Source organism: Diadema antillarum, unplaced genomic scaffold, assembly GCF_040938485.1.
Source record: "Diadema antillarum isolate AM-2024a unplaced genomic scaffold, OU_Dant_1.0 seq00000637_RagTag, whole genome shotgun sequence".
Taxonomy (NCBI): Eukaryota; Metazoa; Echinodermata; class Echinoidea; order Diadematoida; family Diadematidae; genus Diadema; species Diadema antillarum.
In genome coordinates, this window is record NW_027271554.1 from 311,779 (window position 1) to 339,383 (window position 27,605).

Genomic DNA, 27,605 nt, shown 5'->3' on the forward strand with positions numbered 1-27,605 from the left:
TCGTTAATCGGAACATTACAAAAAGTATCGTTAATCCATGGTGGAAAAAGGAGAGTACACTGACAAAGCTTAAGAATTGCAATTCTTATAATCGTCTTAAGATAAATAAATCTTCGAAATAACAAACCTTTCTCATTTTTTTTTTCATTAACAAAATTTCTTCGGAATAACGAACCTTATTTCATTTTCGGATGAAAAAGCCTTCGGAACAACGGACTTTCTGAATAGTGAACCTTTCTCTTTTTTTGATTTATAAACCTTCAGAATGACGAAGCTCATTTCATTTTCAGATCAACGAACCTTCGGAAAATGAACAATATATTATTTTGATCTAAATTATGAACTCTCGGAATAATGATTCTGCGGAAATGCGAACCTTCACATAAACAAACCATCGGAATCCCGGGGATGGCGAAACTTCGGAATAAGGAGCCTTCGGAGTAGCGTACTTTAGTAAGAAAAGAACCTTTGGAATAGCGAACTGTAACCTGTAATGACCCGGGAGGTAGTTAAACAGGGGGTAATTGGCGTGGTGCACTGTCCTGGGGGTAATTTTCCTCTTGATAGTTATAGGGGAGGGGGAGTTGTAGGCCTACTTATCCGGGGTAATCATCCATGGGAAGTTATCGGAGGGGGTAGTTATTGGGTGGAAGTTATCTGGGGTCTAGTTTTCGGAGGAGGGGGTAATTAACCTTGGGATAATTATCCTGGTGGTAATTATCTGGGGGGGGGGGGGGTAGTTATCCGGGGGGTAATTATCCGGGGGTAATTATCCGGGGGTAATTATCCGGGGGTAATTATCCGAGGGGTAATTATCCGGGGGGTAGTTATCCTGGGGGTAGTTACCCGGGGGGTAGTTCTCCGGGGGGTAGTTACCCAGGGGTAGTTCTCCGGGGGGTAGTTATCCAGGGGGTAGTTCTCCGGGGGGTAGTTACCCAGGGGGTAGTTTTCCGGGGGGTAGTTATCCCCAGGGGGTAGTTTTCCGAGGGGGTAGTTATCCAGGGGTAGTTATCCGAGGGGTAGTTATCCAGGAGGTAGTTTTCCTAAGGGGAATTGCCCTAGGGGGTGATTGCCCTAGGAGGGTAGTTGTCCGGGGGGTAGTTGTCCTAGGGGGTAATTACCCTGGAGGGTAATTGCCATTGGAGGGTAGTTGTCCGGGGGGTAGTTGCCCTAGGGGGGAATTGTCCTGGGGGGTAATTATCCGGGTGGTAGTTATCCGGAGGGTGGTTTTCCAGGGGGTAGTGTTCCTAGAACCGTGCATATGTGCTTGTTATTATGACATCACAATAGAAGTTTGCTAAAGCTGTCATCCCCCTCAGCCGAATCATGAGCCGAACTGTGATCGGACCACTGACTACAGTGAATCGGACTTTTTCGGACTCGGGAAAGTGGGCCAAAGCGTAAGCGCCAAAAGAAGTCGATAGCGTAGGTCTCTATAGGAAACTTGCGCCGTGCGCCCGCGTACGCATTTGATTTTTTTTTTTTTTTTTGATTTGATTTGATTTGATTTATTTCTGCTTAAAGGTGCATGGTCCCCGTGTTTTAGTCAAATGCGTACGCGGGCGCACGGCGCAAGTTTCCTATAGAGACCTACGCTATCGACTTCTTTTGGCGCTTACGCTTTGGCCCACTTTCCCGAGTCCGAAGAAGTCCGATTCACTGTAGTCAGTGGTCCGATCACAGTTCGGCTCATGATTCGGCTGAGGGGGATGACAGCTTTAGCAAACTTCTATTGTGATGTCATAATAACAAGCACATATGCACGCACCCTGGCATTACTACAGACTGCGCGATGCGCAGAGAAGACAACAAAGGCAACGTTACTTAGCAACACCTACGCACTTTACTCTTGATGACAGCTCTACTTCAGTAATCTTCGGCAGTATCATCAACAGCGCCATCTACACTACCGGGACTATGCCCCTTTAATTCCGTTACATCAGATAGGATCATGTACATGTCATTTATGACAAACAGTATATCGACACATAGTTTTTAGTACAATTATACAAGACAAATACAGACATACAAGCTTATGGAACTTAAACAGAAGGGTCTCCAAAATAAGTTGAGGCTTGATGGTATGGAGACTATATGCTTACCTACTCTCAATAGAATAGGGAATAGAGAAAGAGAGAAATAGGGAAGGGTAGGGGGAATAAGGAAAGTTACAGAGTGTATGGGTACCACTCCAACTACTTTACAATAATATTAATGATGATAAATACAATATGATAATGATATTAAAGTTAACACGTTCAGTTGCCTTTGCCGGAGTAATGACCGAATATGCACTATAAAAATAATAATATGTGAATACAAAATATCTTATACGTATTGTTATCTGACATTGAATAAAATATATCGTGCTTGTTTTATGTACACAGTAATGGTAAGGCACATCGTACACATGCATGCTCATGATATATACATGATGTATCCTATACATACATATACATACTCATATTCATAATATGGATAGATAAATAAATCGATATATGTATGCACACATCCATGCATTATGTATCACGTACATATTCATATACATTTGATTATAATACAATAAAGAAATCAGAATGATATCCTGGGGAATACTGCTTTTAAAAAGGAGGTGAAGTTTTACAGCCTTCTTAAATGAATACATAGTGGTCATGTTTTTAATTTCAATGGGAAGGGAATTCCAAGTGTCAGGGCCGGAGTGTCTGATAGAATGATGCGCGAGTGCGGTTTTGGGGTTAAATAAATGTAAATTTGTGGATTGTCTGGTTGGATAAGAGTGAATGTCTGAATTTGACCGAAATATTATGTTAAGTATTGGAGGTAAGAGGTTTGACTTGAGACAAAACATAAATACAGCTTTTTGGAGAAAATTTATATCATTTATCTTTAGGGATTTAAGCTGGAAAAACAATGGGTCGGTGTGACTCTCGAGAGCGTGCTCGACTGCACACTCGTATTGCTTTTTTATGTAGGAGAAGTATACGGTCTGTGTTACATTTGTGGGTTGCCCAGATAATGTTGCAATACGATATATATGGTAAGATTAAGGCATTATATAGGGTAAACAATACACGAGTTGGTAAAAAATAATGAAGCTTAGTTAACAGGCCAACGTTTCGGGATATAGGCAAAATGATGTGTTTTACATGATCATCCCATTTTAGGTTTTCATTTATATACACACCAAGAAATTTATTAACTATTTTCCTTTCAAGAGATATACCATCAATATACAATTCATATTCTGGTAGATCAGCTTTTTTACATTTAAAATGAATGAAATTAGTTTTGCTTAAATTAAGTGCCAGTATATTACTTTTAAACCATCTAGATAATTTCGGTAATTCATTGTTCAAAGGAAATTCATTGTTCAATTTGACTAAAGCACGGGGAACATCAGCGAACTAAAACATACTGGAATGCGTGTTCACCAGGAAATACCACCGAACTAAAACATAGTGGAATGCGTGTCCCTATTCCCAACATACGCGAGACCGTGCAGCCAAATTACCGTGTTGCGTCGCCATCTTGTTCGGTCAATTTTTCCTTATATGGAGTGCACGCTTAGGCGCGGTCAGACTGGGCCACTGGTACGCGCGCAAGCAAGAGTACGCCGTCCAGTGGCTAGTGATTATGACGTAACAATGCACGTTTGTACATGACAATGGTCTTGCTCTTCGGAGACACAGCCCGCACTCCATTAAAGGGGCATAGTCCCGGTAGTGTAGATGGCGCTGTTGATGATACTGCCGAAGATTACCGAAGTAGAGCTGTCATCAAGAGTAAAGTGCGTAGGTGTTGCTAAGTAACGTTGCCTTTGTTGTCTTCTCTGCGCATCGCGCAGTCTGTAGTAATGCCAGGGTGCGTGCATATGTGCTTGTTATTATGACATCACAAAAGAAGTTTGCTAAAGCTGTCATCCCCCTCAGCCGAATCATGAGCCGAAGTGTGATCGGACCACTGACTACAGTGAATCGGACTTCTTCGGACTCGGGAAAGTGGGCCAAAGCGTAAGCGCCAAAAGAAGTCGATAGCGTAGGTCTCTATAGGAAACTTGCGCCGTGCGCCCGCGTACGCACTTGACTAAAACACGGGGACCATGCACCTTTAAAAGGAAAAAAATTGACCGAACAAAATGGCGGTGGTAGCAAGTTTTGGTGGCTGCGTATTTCCCACCGAACTAAAACATACTGGAATGCGTGTTCACCAGGAAATACGGTGTTGCGTTGGTATAGTCTCGTTACGTGATAGTTCTGTATGGATTGTACACGTTCCCTATGACAGCAATTGTGACTGGGTAGTCTATCTTTACTGCAAATTTGCGTCAGGAATGCTCAACCAATGAACGAGATTCTTATATCACAAAAATGGGCAGAATCTGTACTTTCTGAAACCATGCGCCCCAAGTTTGTGCGACCTTTCGTTCTCTTTCGTGCTCTTTCATATTTCATAAGAGGTTTCTCATTATCTCACCAAAAATGTTAGAAACATGAAATTAGGTCTCAACTAAAACTATACAATCCCTTCAAATAGTTTAAAAGTTATGGCAGATTTTGTGGGAAAATGCGTCGATTTTTGACCCGTTTTACGTGTTGTAGCGTTCGCGCGGAAGCGCGGCTTCGCAGGTGACCGAAAGTTTTCAATATGCATGCAATTCTGTGAGGAATTCAAAGTTTACTTGATGAGAATTAGTTTTGAAATGACCGAGATATCCAAAAACAAGTGTAAAACGAAGCGATCCCAATTAAAGATGGATCCTCTCTGTTATTAGGATCGCTTTGTTTTGGATATCGCAGCCATTTCAGAACCAGTTCTCATCAAATAAACTTTGAATTCCTCTTAGAATTATATGCTCTTTCACATTTCATAAGTGGTTTCTCATTGTCTAAAATTATAATTATAAAACGTGAGAAATATGAAGCCCCATCTCAACCGAAAATGTTCATCCCTTTAATGTTCCAGCGAAAGTTACACTTGCCCTGCGAGGAAGCTTCTATCGCCAACCATACGCCATTATGTTGTTAATGGTTTTATTAGCTGTTGTTAACGCCAGCTATCAACGATTGTGAGAGAGCCGAATAAAGCTCGGTAATGAGATCCTCAACACTAAATACCTGGAGTCTGGTTATTTTCTCTAGTCAGCACCGGATGGGATGTACGAGTGAGTAAATATTAGCTCGCCTAGTACCGACCAAGATATTGACGGTGTGCCAGCCAAAGTTCTACCTCTCATAAAAGTGGTGAAAAGAATCATTCGATATGTCCCAACTGATGTTGACAAAGAACCAGTGGCGGATCCAGAGGGGGGCGCAAGAGGCGCACGCCCCCCTTTATTTATCGTTAAAAACAAAAGAAATAAAAAGAAAAAATGAAATGAAACCCGAAAGTGGCACCAAAAATAATAGTTACGCCCCCCTTTACAGAATTCCTGGATCCGCCCCTGAGAACTCAAACACCAAAAAGTCACTCACGCAACACTAGGGATACAAGTGTTATATTGCGTGTTGAGTGTATTTCTGACATGATTCGATACCTATACTATGCATCTGCTGGTACATGTATAGATATTTGTATAAAGAGGAGAGATGAAAAAGGCGGCCGCGCCATTATATTATTTTTGTTTTTAGGTGTTGTTGTTATTGTTGTTGTTAACGCCAGCAGCCATCGGCGATTGCTAAAGAGCCGACTTGAGCTCGGTAATAAAAACATAGTACGTCTCTGGTTATTTTCTCTTAAGTTAACTGCAATGCCTTCAGTCATTAGGACGTAATTTGTAGAGAAGGGATTGATTGCTGTACCAAATTATCAATGTAACATTATTATAAACAACATGAGGTCGTCTGTATAAACTATATCATACTTGTAATATAGAGAGAGGCATCTTGCGCTGATGCTATATAGCAGCTGGCATTATCATCGCTTGCCGTTCTCGCGTGGTGATGGAGCGGCAGACTGCTAGTGCTCGTGTCGAAAAAGGCGCCAACATTGAGGAGGGGTATGACGAAGTTACCTGGATCAAGAAGATGTATGCCGTTACCATGGCGACGCTTCTCTATTTCACAAACTATGCCCAGCAGTAAGTTATCTCTCTCTTTCTTTCTCTGCCTCTCTCTTTCTCAAGGAAGTATCTAGCATTCAACTTTCAACTTCATAAAAAGTAATCTCATCGGTTAAACTTGCACATACTGATATATATATATATATATATATATATATATATACATGTACATATATATATATAAACATTTTATATATATACATTATATATATATATATATATATATATATATATATATATATATGTAAATCATACTTCATGCATGCAATATCTTTATTTTTTTACATTCATCATTCATTATGTCAATCACAGCGTGACGGGCAACATATAGATCGGCTTAAAAAATCAAATGATTTGAAAAATGAATTAAAAGAGAAAACTGAGAGAAGTAAACCATCTTGAAAGTGGCGGCAACCAAAATATCAACAACCACTGGCATTAATATAAGACAGGAAAAAATTGTTTCACTTTGCTTTTTCCATTTAGCATATTTTGCTTTTTAAATGGATATTGCATTTGAACGTTTATGTTTGTCAATTGATGTATAGTATTCAATAAGAGGGAAAAGGTTTCACTTGAATTCTTTTCTGCAAAAGAATTGATCACGTCTTATTCATTTCGAGTATTTGATCTAGTGATATAATTTGTTGTTTTTTATCTATTTCATAATATGTCTTGTTCACCGTTATGTTTGTCATTGTTTGATGGATCTATCAATATTCTTGAACTTTTTTAGGACAAGTTTATCCTGTCGTGACTTCTTCACACTTCCTTTTCCGTATACCAGCTCAGTGACACTTCAAAATCTATTGTGTAAACCATGCACCGTGGACTTTCGATGCTTTATTTTGTGATATTCATCATCTTTGGTTCGAATGTGAACATGATTATTCTTACAGCGAGAGAAGAGCGTTATTCTTTATAATCATAGTCGCATAATTCAATCTCACTGTCACTCTGATGTCTTCGACAAACACCAACCGCGATATCTATCCACTCAAATTGAACTTTTGATCATTGTAATTCAATTCACTGCTCGGAGTGATAAAGAAGGTTTTTTGCGATATTATAGTAAATGTTATCATTTCCATTACTTAGTGTCACCAGTATTATTGCTACTATATACTACTACTATACTACTACCACCACCTCCGCTATAATCCAGTTCGGAGTTAGCTCACGGGCACATTGGTCCGGACGACCCTTGATTTTTCTCAGTCAGTTAGGGGCTCTCCACTCGTTTTCAGAACGACATAATGCAAAAGCTTTACGTAGCAACTTATGGGATTCATCAATCCTGTTCAAACAAAGAATGAACTTGTGTAGACCAGATGGCCAGAACGTTCTGTCAATTAACACCATTTCATTATCTTGCATTGAATGTATTAACAATCTCTTTCTATTGATATTGCAAAATGCTACTTTTGCTGTCAGGTGGATGTGTTGGCAAGCAGCATTGGTATTACATGAATAATCATTACATAATAACAAATCACAGATGCTTCTCCCAGTGAATTTAAAAACCAACACGCCTCTTGGTCCGATGACCTTTTTATTTTCATTTTTATTTCTTTTTTTTTCTCACGCGCAAAGTGGAACTGCGAACTGGCTTATTATTATGTTTGCAGTCATACTCGTATGCTATCGTCACTTTTATAACCATTTTTTTTTTCATTATCATTACTGATTGATAATGTAATCACTATACTACCTGGTACTATAGAAGTAGTAGTGGATAGTGCCAGCATCACTATTACGTATTTTCATAGTATTATTGTTAACGAACAGGTATCTGCTGGTTGGGACGATATTCGGGATGGCCAACGACCTGGAATTTGGGGCGACAACTTGTATGGTGACAAACGAAACCTTGGCCCGCTCCTACGCGAGGAATCTTAACGTCACGTATGACGAACTCTGTACTCTGCCTGGACGGTAAGGTGTTCAAAAATGAATCGACACATTCTGTCACAACAATCATTTCTACACAGGGGCTGCGGAACGTTTGTTGTTTTCCCCCTATTTTTTGTATTTTTGTATTGGGGGGGGGGGGGGGGGGGGAGGAGCCGGTCACACTTTTGGTTTGGTTGGGCAAGGATCAAAAAGCCAAAAGTGTGTCCTGGTCGTTATCATAGCAATGGGTTTTCGGATGAGGTCCTTGTATATGTAGTGGTGACAGAACAAACGCTATGTATGACTATTCTTCACTTCATTGCGAGTAGATCCGTATACCAAAAGGGAAAAAATTAACAAGTTTTGATTTATTCTTTCTGTACTCTTTCTGTAATAACCACGAAACACTAAAAAGTTGCCAAGCATTTAGATGATAATAAGACCTCTGAGAAAAACACTCATCAAATTATCACCAAAATAGAATAGAATGAAATAAGAATAATGAATGAATATAATTTCTACATTCCAGAGCAACCATCTGACAAACTGGTTATACAGCTTTCAGCGGTTTGTGAGGGATTAAAAGGCTGGATTGAATGTGGTAGTTGATACACGATTACTAGGTATCAAATTTTGTCTACCTAAAATATACTGGGTAATATAAAGTGCTCACTTCGTTTTTAGCTTTGAATAATGTACATATCTTGCCCGGCTCACACATAATCATACATATTATGTATTGCATGTGCCACTTGTGTATTGCCTCACAGTTATTTTTGTCTGTTTTCATTCCAGTTCACCAATATACATGACGTTCTGATGGGCATCAAAATAAGAATAAAAAATAAAACTGTGCATACAGTGATCTCAGGCTTCTGTTAAGTGGCGGTCGAGAGAAATTGCTTCCGCAATAACCGGGTGTCTAATGAATATACCTGCATGGCTTGAACTAAACTCATACTTTGTAGACAAGGAACATGAATAACAAAACAAAAGCAGGTAATAATTGTATATGGCAACCGTGGCGTCTCAGACTAGTCAAGAGCTCCCATTGACATCGAGTCTAAAATTTGATGACTATTTATTTAATGTTCATCACTGTTAATGTCCTTTCAGGATTATTATAGAGCAGTAATTTAATTCTCTTAACTCTTTGATGTTTGAATGATCAGTCATAACTCATCTTTCTGTAGGGCAAAAGGACTAAAACTCGAAACACGCATCAAACAATACAACTATCACTGACTGTTGATTTTCGTAATCTTGCGTCTGCATTGGATACATTAACAAAATATCCCATGTACTTTTTTATCATTTACATGTGAGGAGAACAAGTTAGGTTATCGTTCTAGATATAGGCTACACAGTGTCAAGGAATAACTGTTTATCAAAGTTGTTTGTGTCACGCGTTATTTGTTTGTAGACATTGTCGTATTTGCAATCGCGCTTGGAAAACAAGAATACCTGCAAAACATTTGTTTTTTCTTAAATCAAATTATATCTAATCAACAGCTGTGACGCCAATAGTACCAGCTTCTCACCCGATGCATGCGTCATTGAATATACGGGCATGGGTACTCTATACGACATCCTAGCCGGGCCAGTTTATCTGATCGTCGAGGGGGTGTCGGCTATGCCCATCACCGTCCTCCTTCAGGCCGCTGGGGTCCCGCACATCGCCACCATAGTCGCGCTGACCATTGCGTGGAGTCTGTGTACGCTCGGGACAGCATTTGTTAACTCGTACTGGATGGTTGCCTTCCTCCGATTCCTGTTTGGGATTTTGTGAGTGAAAGTAGTTTCTATAGTTCTATAAATTTCCTCGAGACAGGATTAATATGATATATTCCCGAGATGATGATTTGGATTGATATTCAATTCAATTCATTCAATTCGTATGATATTATTATATTCATTCAATTCATATGATATTATGATATAACTATTATTATTAAAAGAATAAATGAATATAAAAGATGAATTGAATCCAAAGACCGGATCAGCAAAATGCAGAAAATGTATAGAGTTAAGAGACAAACAAACATCATGTACACAACTGCAGGCCCTACTTACATGATACAATACATAAGAGATATTAAAAATGTAGACGCAAATTTAGAATTTAAACGACACGTCAAAAAAATAGGCAATAAGATAAAGTAAACTTAATTTGAATCTATTCATACAATCAAAACCTTTGATATAAACGAGATAAAACTAAGAAATACTTTAATCAAAGCCATCTGAAACATAAAGATAAATTACAAGAACTTTTAACGGAAAAAGTCTAAAAATACAGTAAACAAAAAGAATTAAGAATAATGCACCCACATAATAAAAAACAGGAAAATTTAGCATTATTTATTGTAAGAGCAAGCTACACTAAATGAAATCAAGTAATCACGAGAAAATTCCTAATACTAGTACTGTATATCTATACACACACACACATATATATATATATATATATATATATATATATGACATATAAATATGTATTCTGTTTTTGATCTTCTCTCTCTCTCTCTCTCTCTCTCTCTCTCTCCAGTACTGGTCCCTTCACTACCTTCATAATGGCTTACATGTCTCTCATCGTCAAACCGGTAAGGAAAACTGAAAAAAGAGAACCGTTAAAGAACGGAACAGTGCAAAAATGATTAAAAAATGGATAAAAAAACAGTAAAAAAACAAACAGAGTTCCAAACTACCAAATACTTTGCGGTGCCGCAGTATCCTATATTTGAAACAAGCATCACATACGTTTGCATTTTGACATAATAACTAAACATTTTTTTCCTGTTTTTTTGTTTGTTTGTCTGATACGTGTTTTCTTCTAGAATAAAACCTTTAGATGAAAGATAACGTCAGTCCCACGGCACGCTGTAAAACATGAACAACCGCTTACATAGTAATTGTTATCTTTGCAATTAAGTTTTTTTTCAGCGAAATTGTAAATTAATCTGATCATAATGATAATGATGATAATAATGATGATAACATAAATTTATATTGAGCCAAATCCGCTCAAGTTTTTTAAAGTTTTTAAAAGTTTGTAAGAATAATCGAGAGAATGTAATGGAGAAATAAACATTTCCACCCTACTGTACCTAATTAGGTTACAGCTCATCATTCCGAAGATTCGTCATTCCGACGGTTCGTTATTGCGAAAGTTCATTATTCCGAAGGTTCCTAAAAATCAAACAAAGTTCGTTATTCCACTTACTGGTTATTCCAAATGTTCATGCATCCTGAAATTGAAATGAGGTTGGTTGTATCGAAGGTTTGTTAGTAAGCACCTCTTTTCATTTTCGGATTAACGAACCATATTTCATAGTCGGAACGATGAACCTTTGGAGTAATGAACCCTCTTTCCATTGTTAGATTAACGAACCTTGTTTCACTTTCGGACTATAACACAAGCTTTGGAATAATTAACCTTCGGAACGACGCCACAAATATATTTGGATTAACGAACCCTAATACATTTTTGGACTAAGAAACATAAGCCTAGGCATACAAAGTTTTTTTTAATTAATCCTTCGGAATAATGAACATTCGGAATAACGAACCCTTTTATTTTTAGGATTAATGAACCTTCGGAATAAACGCACATCACCCCAGAGTTGATTATTTCATCTCACAAGCGTAGAAGATGGGAGTATGCTACATGGCGTTGCGTTGAAACTTGTTGTTTACTGTTTACTGAATAGATAAAAAACAATAACATTCATACCAACATCCATGCCACTTAAGAATTTTGGTACATTCTCCTCTCCGGCAGATTCCTTGTCCCTGCTGGTTTACATGCTAATCTATGTGTCCTGAATGCATTGTGTGTATACCATTACACCCACGCATGTATACAAAATCCCCGAATAAAAGCATGAGCCAAATATTATCCGAATTATGCCATGCATGTGTTGCTCGAACGTAGGCCTATAATGCTGGCACAAAATAATTGGTGCTAAAATACTTGGATGCTAATAAAAACATTTCATGCGGTTCCGGCCAGACTTTTTCAAACCTTTTCTAATGTTGTTGGTGTTGTTGGGTTGGTTTTTTTTTTCCAGCGCAGTCACGCTTCTTTTGCTCGTCCGTCTTCCCTAAATTTTCAGGAGGTACTCGCCTTGGCGTTCGGTGCCGTGTCGTTCGGCCGGGTCGTCGGAAACGGCGTTGGGTACCTCTTCGTCGCCGCCAGCATTGTTTTGGGATGGCGATTGTGTTACGTCATTGCGGGCTCAGCCGGTATCGTCCTCGGGCTGGCAGCCCTGTTGATGGCCGAGCCTCCCCGGGACAAACAGCGGACGTTAAGCAATGGTTCGAATTCCTCGTTGGTAGGTCTCACGTTTTAGCAGTTAGGATCTACTTCTTTAGTTGTGATAGATCTCTTTTTTTTTTTTCTTTTTTTTTTACATAGCCACTACAATGTTCAGGCATCCAAGCATCTGAAGCAAGCAAATTCTGAACCCATGCGAATGTTGGCTTTGATTAATAGACGAATATAAAAATAGAAAAAGAAATGCTTTAAAAAAAAGATATTGAAGGAAATTTACTGGCTCACGTTGTATCAGTGGCAAACACATAATTATGCAAATTAAGTGCGGCGAGAATATCACATCACGAAGTTCCCATTCTCTCCTGCACATAAATCCTCATTTGATTTCCCTGAACATGAAGTTAAAAACAAGCAAGCTTGAATATGCTTTGCCTGAGGGCATTACCATTAAATCCGGATCAGGCTCGAACCCGAGACCTCGTGCCACATTGGAAGCCTATGGTGTAATTACTCACCGAGCCACAACAGCTCCGTTATACCCAAAACTTTAGTCGAGTCAAGCGCGACCATGTTCTCACACACATAATCACTACTGAGTAATAAATGCTTGATATAGTGCACTCCGGTTATAACGAATACTGCTATAACGAAATTCTCGTTACAACGAAATTAAAATTCAGAACTCAAAATTATTATCTATACACTTTTATACACTATATTGTTCCGTTATAACAACATTTCGATGTAACGAAAGAAAATCGCCGTCCCGAAGACTTCGTTATAACGGAAGTACATTGTATCTGAATGGGATTCAACCACTTCACTATGCGCATCATAAGTGTGTGTTTTTGTTTCGTTTCTTATTTTCCAGATGTCATACTTAAAGATTTTCATGGAGCAGCAGCGCGCTTGCGTCAGTGAGATCACGTGGTCCGTGCTGATCCCAGTGCTCCTGGGGAGCATGTGTCGCTGTTCCTACGGGTTCATGATGTCGTACAACGTCGCCAACTACATCCTCACCTATTTCAACGGCTACAACGTGAACAACCTGTTTTACACCGCTTTGGTTGCCGGATTCTTGGGCTGCATTCTCGGCGGGATTCTGAGTGATCGTCTGCGGAAGAACCATGGTCATCGCTCAACGCTGTCGCTTTTAGCTGGTTTATCGGTAAGTCGTCGAGACCCCACTATTTTCTCACTTCCACTACGTCTTGTTCTACGTGATTGTATGCACATGTCCGAAGTGCGAGCTGTTTGTAAAGATGTCCGTGATCCACAAATTTATCCTTTATTACATATCTGTGTCGTAATACTCTTTTATAAGTTCGACGTCGTATCATGGAGCTACTAAACAGTTAGCTCCATGGTCGTATAGTGGAAATCCAAAAGCATTGTATTCACCCAACTAAAGCTGCTTTGGCGGCCATTTTACGTAAAGATAACCTGTACATGAAGACCACCAGAATTTGTTTCTCTCCACAAATGATTCGACACGTCAATGAACCTTTCTATAAAGGTCACCTCTCAACAAATTGTGCTTTTGCTGTTTCCCATGTACGTTGTTGTTTTCGCAGTGCTGTTGTTGCTGTTTTCGTTTTTCTTTTCTTCTTTTTTGTGGTCCTGTGTCCTCATTGTATAATAAGCCCTATTTACAAGGAAAAGAAGAAGGGCGAAAGGAGATTGTCACAAATGTACACACTAGTAGTTATGTACACGTACATGTATGATGTACAGTATGCCTGGCTGTTTAATGTGTATGTACACAGGTGGACCAGATTAATGGAGAACATTCTATGTGGTATAGATATAGTACATACAGGCTGACCAGATCAGTGGAGAATTTTCTAGGTGGTATACAATGTAACTACACAGTACATGCATGTAAGAGGAAATACATTATAACTCACTCAATCTAGAATGATTTCACCCTTTCCAGAATTTTCTGGGAAGTGCTTACATATTTGGCTGAGTGAGGCACTGTCCCTGTAGCCCAATGTGATTGGTAGTTATTCTTGGTAATGATGTTTTGTACATAGTTAGGCAGTGAGTCATCCAGGTTTCCTGGAACTTAGACTGGCTAGTAGGTTGGAGAGAGTTATAGAATGTGCTAGAAGGGGTGAATAGATAGTATATAAGCTAGAGAAATTCTGCAGTAGGCAGAGTACCCAACACCTCTGCTCTGAGAGTTACGTCATTTTTGGCTCTGAAGCGACTTGTTATAGTCAGTCCTGTGTTACCTGCTGACCTGTTATGTTTGTGAAGATACTTGGCCTGGGAGACATTTTGCCTGCAGATGATTAATTTGCCTTCATTGGGGATAGACACCATTTTTGTGTCAATGGACATTACTACGGAAAAGCTGTGACGGGCTGGATTCCTAGCTGGACAATATTAAGTGAATCATCATTCAACGCATCAACTGGACGTGGTCGTCACATCGTTTGGAATCTGCACGTTTCGCCGTGGACATATATCGTGGATTTTACCCCGGATCTATACCGTGGACTATCGTAACCTGCGCCTCTGGAGTTACGTCGGAGGAATCATTCATCGGTGCATCAAAGATCATTCGTCTGTGCATCGAACATCGTATTTGGACACTTTCAAAGGATTATTTAATACGTGTAAGTGATTCCACTACCGATTTATAACTGTTTCTATTGATCATTGTTGTACTGATGTGATGCTGATTACCAGTCTGTACCCACAATATCACTGTTAATAAACCGCCTGAACATCAGTTGATTGTTTCTTTTGTGCGATCATTCTCAGAGTGATTTTGGTCGTAACAAAATTGGGGGCTTGTCCGGGAAGTGAATTTAAAGCCAAAACTTAGAATTTGGAACGTTCCGGAATCCAGAATATTGGTACAGACAAAATACCGGTTGACTTGGTTGTTGAATTGCATATTGTGTGTATTACAGTGTGACAATGTCAATCAGTACAATGGATGTTCAGGCATTTGTTCAGAGGACAGATTTGTCCCTCAAAGATTTGCAAAGGTTACGCAAATGTGATTTGACTGCTATTGCACAGCATTTAAGTGTAGATGTTCCACAAGGTGCAAGAAAGGCAGAGATTCTTGACTTAGTAGCTGGTCACATGGAGCTCAAAGAAGAAATTGTCACTCCAGATCAAGCTCAAATTTCAGATCAAACACGGCTTGAGCTTGCTAAATTGCAAATGGAAATGGAGAAGGAGAAGATGAGATTAGAACTGGAAGTGAAGGAAAGAATGGAAATGAAGAAACTTGAAGTGGAGCAACAACTGAAATTGCGTGAGATGGAATTGACTCATGCACAAACTGTTGGAAATCGTGAAAGGGCTCCCTCTGATTTTGATTTGGCCAAGAACATTCGATTGGTGCCAAAGTTTGAAGAAAACAGAGTTGATGCATATTTTGTGTCATTTGAGAAGGTGGCTAACAGTTTGAACTGGCCACAGGAATTTTGGCCCTTGCTCCTTCAAAGTGTGTTTGTTGGCAAAGCAGCCGATGTGTACTCATCTCTCTCTGAAGAGCAATCACGTGACTATGCTACAGTCAAGAAAGCAGTGTTGAATGCTTATGAGTTGGTGCCAGAGGCGTACAGACATAAGTTCAGAAATTCGTACCGTAAACCAGGCCAGACACATGTTGAGTTTGCTCGTGATAAAGAAATGATGTTTGATAGGTGGTACAGATCCCTGAAAGTGGATCAGGACTTTGATAACCTACGTGAGGTTGTTCTCTTGGAAGAATTCAAAAAGAGTGTTGCTTTCAGTGTGAGGTCGCATTTGGATGATCACAAAGTGACAAGTTTGCATAAAGCAGCCTTGATGGCTGATGAGTATGAGCTGACCCACAGAAATGACAACAGACCACCTTTCAGGAATTTCTCTGGAAATAAGAGAGACAAAAATCAGTCGAGCAATCCAAAGAATGCTGGTCCTGAAAAAGGCACGAGTTCTGAAAGTTCATCGGCACCAAAGCCTCAATCTGACAAAGGGTCCAGTACAAGTGCAAATGTCATCAAATGTTTTCACTGTAACAAGACAGGGCATGTAAAGTCACAGTGTTGGAAGTTGCAAAACAAAACAAAGAAGGACTTGGGATTTGTTATGTCAAAAAGTGTCCTACCCGAAAACAGTGTCCCGTTCAGTGAAACACAGGCCATTGAAAGTCAATCTCCCAAATTCAAAGATAGGCTGAAGCAGGTGGATGAGAGCTATCGTAGCTTTTTGTTTGATGGTGAGGTGACCCCATGTACTTCTGGTGAGGCAGGTAAGCCAGTGGTCATCCTGCGGGATACGGGGGCTTCTCAGTCATTGATGGTGGATGGTGGTATGACTTTTCCACCAGATAGTGCAGTGAATGCAAAAGTCTTGATTCAGACTGTTGATGGCAGTTATATGTCAGTGCCACTGTATAGAGTGGACTTGAAGTGTGACCTAGTTTCTGGTCCTGTTACTGTTGGAGTTGTTCCTGAGTTGCCCATGGTAGGCATTGACTTTTTGTTGGGGAATGACTTGGCTGGGGACAAGGTGGTTGCGTCTCCAGTTGTTTCGGAGAAACCAGTGGTGGTTGCTGAAACTGAGCAGTTGCAGGAGGAATTTCCTGGGATTTTCCCAGATTGTGTTGTGACTAGGTCTCAGGCTCGTAGAGCTATTCAAGACGATGCGGATTCTGTTGATGTGGAGGAGAATTCCGGTGTTTGGTTGGCAGAAACCTTTTTCAAGGATTTAAATGATGGGGTTGCTGTATTAGGCTCCGAGGCTAACAGTGATGGGCTGTTTAGCAAGTCTTCCTTGGTTGAAGCACAGCAGGCAGACTCTGAGTTGAAAGGCTTGTCTCAGACGGCGTGTTCTGAGGCTGAGGCTGAAAAGGTCCCTGAGTGCTATTATGTCAAAGATGGCATTTTGATGAGGAAGTGGAGACCTCCCCATAGGCCAGCTGATGAGGATTGGACGGTGGTCCGTCAAGTTGTTGTCCCTCCTAGTTACCGCGGTGAGATCTTGAGGATTGCTCACGAGTTACCAGTTGGCGGCCATTTAGGCGTCAGAAAGACAAAGGATCGGATCATGAGGCATTTCTATTGGCCAGGGTTGAATGTGGATGTGGCTGAGTTTTGTAAGACTTGTCACACATGTCAGGTGGCTGGTAAACCACAGCATTCAGTGAAACCGGCGCCATTGATTCCGATTCCTGCGTTTGAAGAACCATTCAGTCGGGTTTTAGTCGACTGTGTTGGACCTTTGCCTAGGACTAGGTCGGGTCATAAGTACCTCTTGACAATCATGGATATGTCCACACGGTTTCCAGAGGCTATCCCATTGCGAAATATCACTGCTAAGACTGTGGTAGATGCTCTAGTGCAGTTTTTCACTAGGTATGGGTTGCCCAAGGAAGTGCAGTCTGACCAAGGGTCAAATTTCATGTCAGGCATATTTCAAGAGGTGATGTATCGTTTGGGTGTGAAGCAGCTGAAGTCGTCAGCTTATCATCCCCAATCCCAAGGTGCGTTGGAGCGCTACCACCAGACCCTAAAGACAATGATTAGGGCGTTCTGTGAGGAGTATCCCGAGGATTGGGATAAGGGCATCCCTTTCCTGCTGTTTGCAACGAGGGACTCCCCAAATGAGTCAACGGGTTTCAGCCCATTTGAGCTGGTGTACGGTCATGAGGTTAGGGGCCCACTGAAGCTCATCAAAGAGAAATTCATGACGGAGGATGATGAGGTCCACCTACTTGACTATGTGTCAAAGTTTCGTGAAAGGCTTTCAAAGGCTTGTGAGGTAGCTAGGGAACACTTGAAAGTGTCACAAGACTCTATGAAGAGAAAGGCAGACAAAAATGCCAAAGCCCGAACTTTCAACCCAGGTGACAAAGTTCTTGTACTGCTGCCCCTACAAGGTGAACCACTGAAAGCCAAGTTCAGTGGCCCGTACTATGTCAAAAAGAAACTCAATGATGTGAACTATGTGATCAGTACGCCAGACAGACGCAAAGATCAGAGGGTGTGTCATGTACACATGCTGAAAGAGTACTATGAGAGAAAGGCTGGTCAGCCGGTAGGCGTAGCTCAGGTGGTAGAAGAGGAAGTAGAGGAAGAGGGAGAAGCTCAAGATGAGCATGGAAGTGAGCCCTCTAGTGCCAGGTTGTCTAACTCAGAGATGTTAGGGAAAGTAGATGAGGCACTGAACTACCTACCTGAAAATCAGAGGAAAGATGTGACTAGTCTGTTACATGAGTACAAAGAACTGTGTAAAGACAAACCAGGCTGCACCCCTCTGGCTGTACATGATGTTGATGTAGGAGATGCTGACCCTATCAAGCAAAACCCTTACAGACTAAACCCGAGCAAACTGCAAAAAGTAAGGGAAGAGGTTCAATACATGCTAGACAATGACATAATAGAACCGAGTAAAAGCAGTTGGAGCTCCCCAATCGTCATGGTGCCCAAACCAGATGGGTCTCAAAGATTCTGTATAGATTACAGAAAGGTGAATGCCGTGACGAAAACAGACTCTTTCCCCATTCCCAGACTAGAAGACTGCATTGACAGGGTCGGAAATTCTGCATATGTCAGTAAAATAGACCTTCTAAAGGGATACTGGCAGGTGCCCTTGACCGACAAAGCCAGAGAGATTTCCGCCTTTGCTACACCAGATGGCTTGTTCCAATGCAAAGTAATGCCATTCGGCATGAAAAATGCTCCGGCCACCTTCCAACGGCTGACAAACCAAATCATTGCCGGACTTGACAACTGTGTAGTATACATTGATGACATCCTAGTGTATAGTGACACGTGGGAGGAGCACATTACACACTTGCGGCAACTTTTTGATCGACTCAAGGAGGCCGGATTGGTGATTAATCTGGCAAAGAGTGAATTTGCGAAGGCCAAAGTGGTGTATCTCGGGCATGTAGTCGGTCAGGGACAAGTATTGCCAAGAGAAGCCAAGGTAGAGGCTATACTAGGCTTTCCCATTCCCCAATCCAAGAAGGAGTTGCTCAGATTTCTGGGCACGGCTGGTTTCTACAGGAAATTTGTACCGAATTTCAGCACTGTAGTCACCCCCCTAACAAACCTGCTGAAGGGCAAGGCAAAGTACACCTGGACTGATGAGTGTCAAAGAGCCTTCGAGAAACTAAAGGCAGTCCTTGCTAATGAGCCTGTTTTGGCAGCTCCTGACTTCGCAAAGCCATTCAAGGTGGCAATAGATGCTAGCGATGTAGGAGTGGGAGCGGTTTTGCTCCAAGAAGATGAAGAAGGCACTGAACGACCAGTTAGCTACTTCTCCAAAAAATTGAACACATACCAGAAGAAGTACTCCACAATTGAGAAGGAGGCTCTCAGTCTCATCCTTGCCCTCCAGCAATACGAAGTGTACTTGACAAATAGCAATGGGGAGATCACGGTCTATACTGACCACAACCCCTTGGTCTTTTTAGACCGGTTCAAAATGAAGAACAACAGGTTGTTCAGATGGAGCATGATGACGCAGCCATATGCACTCAAAATCAAACATGTGGCAGGCAAAAACAATGTAATTGCCGACGCTCTGTCAAGAGTGTAACATGAAGAGAGTATCAAAGGTGAAAAGTTTTCACCGCATATTATTTCCAGTGTATGTGTTTAGCATATTCATTAATGTGGGCAAAACAGTTTGATATGATTATATAAGCTCCGAGAATCCAAGCAATATCATTGTAAATAGTATCCATGAAAAGAGAACATGGAATTAATACAGCTATCCAAAAGGCATGTGATAGTATGTGATTATTGTTGCTTGACTTGGACTTTACCTCACATTCGTTGCAAATAACAATGAGAAATTGTGAAGGTAAAAGAAACCCTTGCTACAGCAAGGCTTTCTTTTTCCCATGGGGGATGGTGTCACAAATGTACACACTAGTAGTTATGTACACGTACATGTATGATGTACAGTATGCCTGGCTGTTTAATGTGTATGTACACAGGTGGACCAGATTAATGGAGAACATTCTATGTGGTATAGATATAGTACATACAGGCTGACCAGATCAGTGGAGAATTTTCTAGGTGGTATACAATGTAACTACACAGTACATGCATGTAAGAGGAAATACATTATAACTCACTCAATCTAGAATGATTTCACCCTTTCCAGAATTTTCTGGGAAGTGCTTACATATTTGGCTGAGTGAGGCACTGTCCCTGTAGCCCAATGTGATTGGTAGTTATTCTTGGTAATGATGTTTTGTACATAGTTAGGCAGTGAGTCATCCAGGTTTCCTGGAACTTAGACTGGCTAGTAGGTTGGAGAGAGTTATAGAATGTGCTAGAAGGGGTGAATAGATAGTATATAAGCTAGAGAAATTCTGCAGTAGGCAGAGTACCCAACACCTCTGCTCTGAGAGTTACGTCATTTTTGGCTCTGAAGCGACTTGTTATAGTCAGTCCTGTGTTACCTGCTGACCTGTTATGTTTGTGAAGATACTTGGCCTGGGAGACATTTTGCCTGCAGATGATTAATTTGCCTTCATTGGGGATAGACACCATTTTTGTGTCAATGGACATTACTACGGAAAAGCTGTGACGGGCTGGATTCCTAGCTGGACAATATTAAGTGAATCATCATTCAACGCATCAACTGGACGTGGTCGTCACATCGTTTGGAATCTGCACGTTTCGCCGTGGACATATATCGTGGATTTTACCCCGGATCTATACCGTGGACTATCGTAACCTGCGCCTCTGGAGTTACGTCGGAGGAATCATTCATCGGTGCATCAAAGATCATTCGTCTGTGCATCGAACATCGTATTTGGACACTTTCAAAGGATTATTTAATACGTGTAAGTGATTCCACTACCGATTTATAACTGTTTCTATTGATCATTGTTGTACTGATGTGATGCTGATTACCAGTCTGTACCCACAATATCACTGTTAATAAACCGCCTGAACATCAGTTGATTGTTTCTTTTGTGCGATCATTCTCAGAGTGATTTTGGTCGTAACAAGATGTAGGAAATGCATCAAATTTGGGGAAAAAATGCTGGAGCATGACTTGACGTTGGTTGGCTCTCTGTTAGAATTTTGAATGGTTTCATCGCGCAGTGCGTCGAATTCGTTCTCTCATTAATTTTGTACAGCCAGTTTTCTGATTTGTTTTACTATTCTTAAAGCAATTTCAAAACAAAACAAAAGAAAGAAATTCCACAATTCACGGAAGGGTTGATACTGTCCATTAAAAAGAAGAATAATGAATTAGTGCACAGTTACTGACATCTAGAGAATGTACGGATGTTGGCCCTGGCCCGTTGAAAACGTGTCTCATTGCAACATTAAGCGCTCACTGACCTCCTGCTGACTGGTACACGAGAACGCGAATGATTGCTCATCGTGTGTCTGCAATTTTTTTAAGACCTCAAGTCGTCTTATAAATTTGCGAAGATTGGTACCTATTATTGAAATTGTTCGGATAATTCTTTTTCTATTCATGTCCAGATCGCCGCCGCTGTCATTGGCCCATTTACCTTTGTCGTCGACTCCTCCGTATTCATTGTCATCCACGGTATCATCATCGTTTTCAGCGACTGGTCGGTCGTGCTCGTTCTCGCCGTGTCCTCTGATCTCGCTCCAGCGGACTGCAAAACGCTCATCTTCGCCTTGCTCTACCTTTTCCTATATTCGTTCGGGGGCTCGTTCTCTCTGCTCGTCACACCTACGACCACGGCACTGGGTCTTCGCCACGCCTTGATTTTGCTGTGCGCGGTGATCCTCAGCGGAACCGCCGTGGCCAACACAACCGCGCTCGCTTTGGACTCTATATTGAGGAAACACCCGGCGAGGGTCTTTAACAAGTGGAAGGACGGAATGGGAGCTTCCAATGGTAGCGAAGAGATACCGCTGATCGCTCCTGGCCACACGAGCATGGTTCTTAATGGTGGAACTCTCAACAATGATTTGAATAATATGCATAACGGGACTTAGCTTTCATTTTGAACGACCAGCGTGCATGTAAACCACCTCGAACAGAAAATGCACTTGATCCAGCGGATCATGTAATCACATGGTAATAATGAATAATGTGTAGATATCCAGATATTTCATAATTCAATCTCAAATAATAACTATTCACATGGGAAACTAAACTGTTGTGAGTGCCTGCTGAGAAAAGTGAAACGCGCCTGTAATGTCGAAAATAAAAACTGCCAGGTTCTGCACCGATGTTACCGATAATCGTAATGGTAATGATAAAAGAAAAAGGATGAAGAAGAAGAAGAAGAAGAAGCCGAAGAAAGTCAGAAAGAAAGAAAGAAAGAAAGGCGAAGAAATTTAAGAAAAAGGGAGAAAAGAATAAAGACGAATTCATGTTCGTTTGAGACACCTGCCGGCGAGAACACTGAGGATGCATGTACAACTGCAGAATTGTTCGGTTCCTTTCTTTTGGGGGAAGGGGATGAGGGTGTGATCGCGTATACCAGCAGCTAATGTTTATTAGATGAGAATCGGGCAAGACTTACCAATAACTATAAATAAATGACAATGCTCTTTTTATTGATTTTATCTGCCATGCATAGGAATGGCCAACAATCGTAATTCAATACTTTTCCAAAACAGCGTGTTGAATGTTTGGGAATATACCCAGTGAATGTCTGAAGACGTCGATGTCGTACAGCCAGTGGCCCTTATTCTGATTGTTGTAGCTTGTTGAATATTAAACCTTTGGACATCATTTTCCCCAATATAAAACATGGAAACTAAAAATGTCGAACTTATATTCTTGTCTTGACATGAGCAAAAATTATGATAGTAATTTTGCCTATGTTTTCATGTTTATGTGTTCTGTGTTTCTAAGTGTCTGCTATAGTGTCGAATTTTCTTTGTCTGTCTGTGGTGTGTTCTGTGCTCACGTTGGTGTCATTGCCTGTGATAGCACATGCAGGTGTGTGTGTGTGTGTGTGTGCGCGCGCGCGCGCGTCAATCCTCTCTCAGAACTCTGTGGGTGCCGACAGCATGTAGGGCCTTTAGATATGCAGGCCTCACGTATATAGACACTAAAGTGGCAATGAATTTTCATACTGTGCGGCAATTCTTTCCCTCCGTTTAAAAAAAACTAACATCGACTGAGCAAGACGTTGAACTGTGTATTGGCTGACATACCAACTGTAACTTCTGCTTATATCACCGAAACAATGATCAACACATTATGTTAATGTCTGCATTGAACGTTGAGGACATTTTCTTTTCATTCTATTTATTTTTGGCTTATTTTCTATTTTGAATATGACGTGAGACAAAGGAAGTTATGAAAAAAAAACATTCTCAGAGACCATTTGAATGGTAATATTAAAGTTACTAGTAATAGCTGCAAATCTGTGAAAGGTGAAAGAAAGCCCGCTTAAATATGGCAAGTTTACAGTTCTCTGAAAGCCAAATTTATGATTCTATGAAAAGCACTTGATCGTTTGACTCAGACAGTCAGACCACATGGTATCTCTATCTAAAGGTTGCGGCGTCAGCAGCTGAGAACGATCCATAATTCGTGTTACCACAGGAGAGAAAATTTGATTCATCCTCAATCAAACGCTATACTAATGATTTTGCCCAATATATCTTGATGAAAATAATTACATTCAAGACAGGTCATCTCGACAGTCGAATATCTATTATCAATATAATATATGATATATAATATATAATATATAATATATACTATATGATATATAATATATGATATATGATATATGATATGTAATATATGATATATAATATACGATATATAATATATGAAATATTATATATATAACATAATGTATAATATATGATACTCATATATATGAAGAGTTTGTTTGCAAAAACCGATAAGTCCATTTTTGAAAATTTTGAAGTACGGTCTCTGTCATTAAGTACAAAATAATACCTTTTAAATGATATATTGGTCACTACATATAAAGGTACATATTTGAAGTTATGGTCAAAAGAAGCAATAATTTTCTTATTATTCTCTGTATTTTTCTTGACCTTTAATCGCAGATATCTCCATTTGGCAAATATGGACTTATCGGTTTTTGCGAACAAACTCTTCATATTGTAATGTTATGATACATAATATATAACATATGATATATAATATAAATTTATAATCATAGCATTGCGTATTGATATAGTATGTTTTATATTGCATAGAATATATTACTAGTATATCTCACATCATACATCCTTTATTATATTTGTGTGATTGTGTGTACTTGATTTGTCTTTCTTTGAATCTCTCTCTCTCTACATATCTCTCGCGAATTGTTCTGCAAATACGTTACTATAAATATGCTGCCCAAGATTACGAGGTGAATAAAATGACGATATATTTTGTGAATTGAGAGAATACAGCAATACTAGTAGACAACATCAGCAATGTTTGAGGAAAATCGGACAATTTTTCGAAAAGTAATGAATTTTTAAAGTTTTTGTGCAGCTCTGGATGTGAAGATAACACACGAAAACTGCCTAAAATGATATAAAGTCGCTAAATTTGACATATCTTTAACTTCTCTACCATGACGGAAGAGCACTTGACTTACCTCTTTCAGAAAGCAGGGCGAATGATATTACCCTTAACCTATTATGTCAGTAACAAGAGATAATGTGTATTTTTCATGAAAACGATTTTATTCTTAAATTTGTGAATCTTCTTTATGCTGTCTTATATCGTTGTATATGCCTGGCATTACGATCTATTAGTCTTATCATCCGGCTGTGTCAAAACCTTTTGCCGCCATGTCAGATTTTCCTCAAACGTCTCTGCTGTGTTCTACTATCATATCGCTGCATTCGCCTCAATTCACAAAACATTCAATATTTATGTTTTAGCTCTCGCTAATCATTTCTTGTCCTCTGATTGGCTGAGGGCACTAAACAGATAAAAGTGATGATTAAATTGTATATTTCGACCATGGAAATCCTTAAATATCCCGTCAGAGTCCAACTATTTTCCTACGGAAATAGTAAAACACGCTCGCGCGCGCACACAGACACACACACACAGACACACACACACACACACACACACACACACACACACACACACACACACACAAATATAGATATATATGTAGTGCATTATAAGCAGTCAGATGTGACAGCGCTATCACCTCAATTCTTTTGCGTCATTATGTAAGGAAACAACGCCCTAGTCTGCAGATCTACACTTCGACGGCACTCTGAGCGCTCTCCCTTTCCTCACCAACATTAATGTAGTTTATTGTTACATGTTGGGAATAAAATCTCTATGTACTCAATATAAAGGCAAGACATAATGCGAATATAAGTCACATTATCACTCTGCCCTCATTATTGGACAAAGAGCCGATGATGAGTGTAATCCAAATAGGCTATTTCCACATCACCCCCTCCTTCACAAGAAGTTTATACATGCCTAATGTGGCTCATTAATAGTGATCTACCGGCAAAAATTACTCGCTGTGTCGTTTACGCAGTATTGTGCATTCACCTCTCCGCGATCATAATATGTAGGCCTACAGGTGACTTGCAACATTGAGTTAAAGGTTAAATCAGGACAATTTAGAAGTTAGTCCGAAAACACAGAGTTAAATCTCAGAAGCGAAACCAAATTATAAAATTGTGAAGTTCTCCTAATTCACAAACCACTTCTTGAACAGTAAATTAATATGAATATGCAAATGAATAAGTTCATCATGTCACCTTATCACAACTTGCCCAATAGTTTGCACACAGAATCAATGAAATTACTTTTTCTTTTGGTCAATATACACCACAGTCTAAATTCATTATATATATATCATATCATATATATATATATATATATACATATATATATATATATATATATATATATATATATATATATTATACATATTACGCTTTCCCCCTTTTTTGGCAGAAAATTGAATTGTCATCAGTTGTGTGTACACAATCAATGGAAAACTGTGAGATGATGACATCAGCTGCTCACTCATTTACATATTGATATTTCCTGTTTTAGATCTGGTGCGCAAAAAAAAAAAAGATAGCAAAACTTCACTATTAAAACTTTACTTTGATCAAATTTTCGTTTTTGTACTTATCGTTTTTTATGGTTCTTTCCAGACTAAATTTTAACTGGCCCGGAATTCCCCCTTTAAAAACACTTTGTGTGCCAAATTTATTACCCGTCCGTTGGTGTGTGTGTGTGAAATTTGTGCACATTTGATTCATTGGCACAAAAAGGTTCCAATGGTCGAGATCATTGACGAGCGAAGGTAAGGAGAATAACTGTGTTCCTCCTCGGTGAGGGCGTCTTTTTGATTCTGATATGGCGGACAAAATCGGGTATACTTTCAAACTCATTTTTAAAGTGCGATGTATTTGCAGATATGAGTTTACACATTTTTCGTTTAATCTCTGTATTTCATCCATATCATTTTTTTTTGTCCTGATGGCAGTGAGTACAAAAATACAATGGATAAATTAATAATGATTAAATATGATAATATATAATAAAAATGATAAATAATAATAATAATAAATTAAACAGTAAGAGATGAAATGTTGATATTATGAGACCAGCATATATATTTGAGGAATTCTGTTTCACAATTCACAAACATCATGCATGCTTTTCGTAAAAACCTCTTTTATTATCATTTCGTTGTATACTTTTTTAATTTCCTTACATTTTACAACTACATAGTAGTAATAAGATATTAGCATATAGAATCAAAATTCGTACATTTTGCAAAAAAACAAAAACAAAACAAAAAGAAACTAGGAACAGCAATGATATTTTCGCATTTCCATCTAATGCAATGATTTACTCATTATAATAGAGTTGTATCTGACTCTCGATTTGGAAACTTAATACTGAAAAACCGACTGCAAAATTAAGGAAAAACGACATGATATTATACAATCCTTCAGGACTCAGGATCGGTATTTCAAGTTGAAGTGCAAACGTGCTCCACGTTAATGTTTATATTATAAATATATGACAACTTGCTTCCTTGATGTTATTTAGTTATTTTGTCCACGAGGAGACTGCAATACACATGCTTGGCTTTTCAGCATGTGTCCTCCATTTCCTGCAACTTTGATTTTAATTCAATTTCATCTGCTTTTGTGTACAAGGTACAAGAAGAATCTCCCCATCCCCTCGAGGATCTTTATGTTTATCGCGCAGTGATATTAGTCCATCGTCTGCAGGATTGATCGTAGCTACTATTTCTTGAATATAAGTTGAACTGCCCTAATACAGCATCTATTACCGTGTGAAAGCATTGTTGCGAAAAAAGCACACACACACACACACAGACACACACACACACACACACACACACACACACACACACACACAAGAGAATGCACGATGAAGATTACAGTGAAATACATTTTT

At 39.6% G+C, this 27,605-nt stretch overlaps 1 protein-coding gene across 1 annotated transcript; it reads left to right on the top strand.

The window, feature by feature from the left end:
- The first annotated feature begins 5,939 nt into the window (after positions 1-5,939).
- Positions 5,940-22,186, top strand: LOC139736344 (uncharacterized). The gene is made up of 7 exons (XM_071647100.1): positions 5,940-6,076; positions 7,847-7,993; positions 9,464-9,736; positions 10,500-10,554; positions 12,067-12,285; positions 13,099-13,395; positions 21,701-22,186. The coding sequence occupies exons 1-7, from the start codon at positions 5,940-5,942 to the stop codon at positions 22,184-22,186; spliced, it is 1,614 nt and encodes a 537-aa protein (XP_071503201.1).
- The last annotated feature ends 5,419 nt before the right edge of the window (positions 22,187-27,605 follow it).